Source organism: Eurypyga helias, unplaced genomic scaffold (assembly GCF_000690775.1).
Source record: "Eurypyga helias isolate BGI_N326 unplaced genomic scaffold, ASM69077v1 scaffold46386, whole genome shotgun sequence".
Classification (NCBI taxonomy): domain Eukaryota; kingdom Metazoa; phylum Chordata; class Aves; order Eurypygiformes; family Eurypygidae; genus Eurypyga; species Eurypyga helias.
Genome location: NW_010255598.1, coordinates 15966 through 19120, shown reverse-complemented (window position 1 = coordinate 19120; position 3155 = coordinate 15966). Strand labels below are relative to the sequence as shown.

At 38.5% G+C, this 3155-nt stretch overlaps 1 protein-coding gene across 1 annotated transcript in view; it reads right to left on the bottom strand.

Moving 5' to 3' along the window:
• Positions 1-1070: 1070 nt before the first annotated feature.
• The window catches only part of MAMDC2 (MAM domain containing 2), a gene marked incomplete at both ends in the record, with an annotated part of 10401 nt that continues 8316 nt past the window's right edge, over positions 1071-3155 (bottom strand). The window contains 2 exons of the mRNA XM_010153365.1: positions 1071-1336; positions 2150-2296. Coding sequence (XP_010151667.1) covers positions 1071-1336; positions 2150-2296 — 413 coding nt within the window. The remainder of the gene's footprint in view (positions 1337-2149; positions 2297-3155) is intronic.

Here is a 3155-nt window from a genome sequence, read left to right as displayed (position 1 = left end):
AAAGAATTTCCCTGTAAATGTCAGATGCTAAAAAAACTGCCACCTTCAAGGCTCTAAACCATTTTTAACAGCCATGTCCAGCTGTCATCACTACTCATACAGTGTATTATGCCACAAGTACTGAACCTTTTTAGAAAAGTTAAACTCAAACTCAATTAGTTAATTGCAGTTAACTACTGCAATTCCAAAAATTACTTTGTAGTGGGGAAAATGCTTAAGATGTTTGTCTATAATTTAGAAATTTATGAGTTACAAGACAAACTTTCATTCACATGCTTATAATAGTATCACACTGATAAAAAGCTGGATTTATCTCCATGTCATCAGGTAGTAATCCATCTGGTCATCCTTAGATGACTCACAGATAGTGAAAACCCACTACAGAAATCAGGATAACTACAGAAGTAGCACCTATACAAATCTGTGTAAAAGTCAGGCTTTGTAAAAAGAGTGGAGGTGAGGAATAATACCAGCTTGAGGAGTTACTCAGGAGATGATGTGAAATATCGTTATTCTTATTAACTTGCTGAGACAACAAGGTGACCTCTCCAACTAGATACTGCAAATACCTCAAGTCCATTGCTCTAAATTACACTGACTTTTGGTTCCATATTTTAACTCAGTGGTTGAGTTTAGGAAAGTAGGATCAGCTCCCCATTTTGACCAGAGTTTATCAGTACTGACTTTTTGGATTAATTAAAACCTGTAATTGAATACAGTGAGGTGAATCACATAAGAAACAAACAATCAAATATGAGTGAACATGGAAGTTGCTGAGAAACCATGACACAACCAATTCTTGTTGGAGCCCAGGTGAAATCTACACAAATACTGTGACTACAGTTGAGGACGCCTGGGCAACACTGCCCTATTACTGGTACCAAGTCCCTTTAATGAGGCTCCTATGGGAGCCGGGCTACAAAGAAATACTCTATACCCCACTGTACTACCTGGGGAGCTATATTTCACTTTGCAGGTATAGCTCACTTAGGAAAACAAACAACCTTGGAAGGAAAAGGCAAGGAAATTCTCCTTTCAGAATTTGGCAGATTTGAAGAGTTGACTCTTACCTTGCAAGGCATAGGCTTTTTGAAGGAGATTTCAGCTCGAGTCCAAACTCCCATTGGAGAGTCCAAGACAGACCAGATTTTCTCTTGAACAACATGATTCTCCTCAAAGATATAAACAGCGAGAGTACCACTCATTTTGAAAAACCCATATAAGGCATAATGAAAACGCAGACAAAACTGCAAGTTTCCTGGCAGTGTCGGGCCATACAGACGTCCAATGTAGCCAGGCTGTGATGTAAACTTTGTGTTTGCCAACAAGTAATAACCTGCAAGACAGTGCAGTTATTATTTCTAATACACAAGTAGCACAGCTTATTTTCTATTAAAGTATCTTTTATTATTGCATCAAACTTCTGTTATAAAAACAGTTTCTACTGTCAGGAAACAGATTGTCACTGTTTGAAAGAAAGTAAGAATTTTTCTAAAAGCAGCCCAGCTACTTCAAGATAAACTGGCACACGGCTAAGTTACCAGAAGTAAGCACTTTTCAAATTTACACTGAAAAATTCTCTGGCCTGCTGGCCTCGCTGGAACCTGGCTGTTCCAAGGGTACTAATTGAAAACTGAAGAATGAAGGATGGGGAACAAGGCCTATTATTCCCAAGTATAAAGAGGTGAGATGTATAAAGATAAGTGTGACTTTCAGAACTTGTTAGCAGGCCTTTTCACTACATGGCTTTGCTACAAAACATTTCACAGTTTTCCCTTAAAAACGCCAACTATCCTAAGCTTGAAAGAACTAAGAGCCCACCATTCCTCTATATTAGAAGCAATGCATTAAGCTACCATTTGCTCGCATATTTTTGTGGAATCATCCCTTCAGCAACAACAGATCAATATAGTGAAGATACTCTGATTTACAGCCCTGCCTAATGATTCAATAGGCAACCTTCCCCCTTTACAAGTGGGAAGGCACAGCTGGAATCCCAGCTAGGACAGAGCAGTGTACACTGATTTTTAATGGCAGGGAGTTGCAGGGAGGCAATCTAACCAGTGTGCTGATGACATTATTTAACAGAGTGAACAATGTTACAACAGGTCCACTTTGACTCTTCTAGTGAAAAGGAGTTTTGATTTACCAAACCCAGTAGTGTGATCTCCTGCTCTATACATGTTACGTTTCACTTTCACTCTGCTCCATCCTGGGCCGTCTTTGTGATCCTGGTAAAAACTGCACAGATCTTCCTCAAAATTGCAGCCTGCCTTGGCAGGATTGAAAGGAGTTCCTAAAGGATAGATGCATATGTTCTCTTAGGAAGAGCACAGTATAATAAGCATAGGTAATTGAAGCACAATGATGTTTAAGTATACTCTGTTTCATCTTTCTTTACATTACAGAATATAAGCATATGCAAAGATGTTGCACATGTATATTTCAAAGTCACAATGATATCAAACTATCAATTATCTTTTGCAAATAGGTGTTAATTTCTTGTATTTTTGCTGAAGCCAGGAGGAAACCTCCTTTCACAGTCCCTATAAATATGCTACTGATATTAAGAGAAAATTCCTCCTTCAGGACATAATGCACAAAGACATTAAGACCATTTGTTTTCATCATCCTTCTTCATTCAAAAGGTATTTCAACAAAATGAGTATGAATGAGCATGTGTGTGTGTGCATGGTTTCATTTCTGTTTCCAAGGGGATAACTTTCTAACATCAACATTTAATATTCTTTTAAAGAGCATTTTTTTAAAAACTCCTTTGCAGTCATGTATAACATGTATGCATATGCATGCCAAAGTATGTAAGCCAAACAGCTATTGGTTCACGTACCACCTCATGGCTATTGACTTCTGGAGCTATGCTTCACTCATTTTAGCACTGCAGCAAAGAAATCTGCATCATTTATTGTGGAGCTGATTAAAAGCTAAGCTAAGCTCCCCAGACCTGCTGATGGCTCCCTCTTGACCTGCAATGTGGAATTCATGGGTCAGAACTTGATTTAGTTGAAAAAAATCCCCCTAGTGAACTGGTGCTTTTAAATAAAACATTTCTACTTCTGTAAAAACCTCATCAGTCACTTGCACTGATGCTGGGAGAAGCAGGGGCACAACGCAAAGCCATCATGCAATTTTTGGCT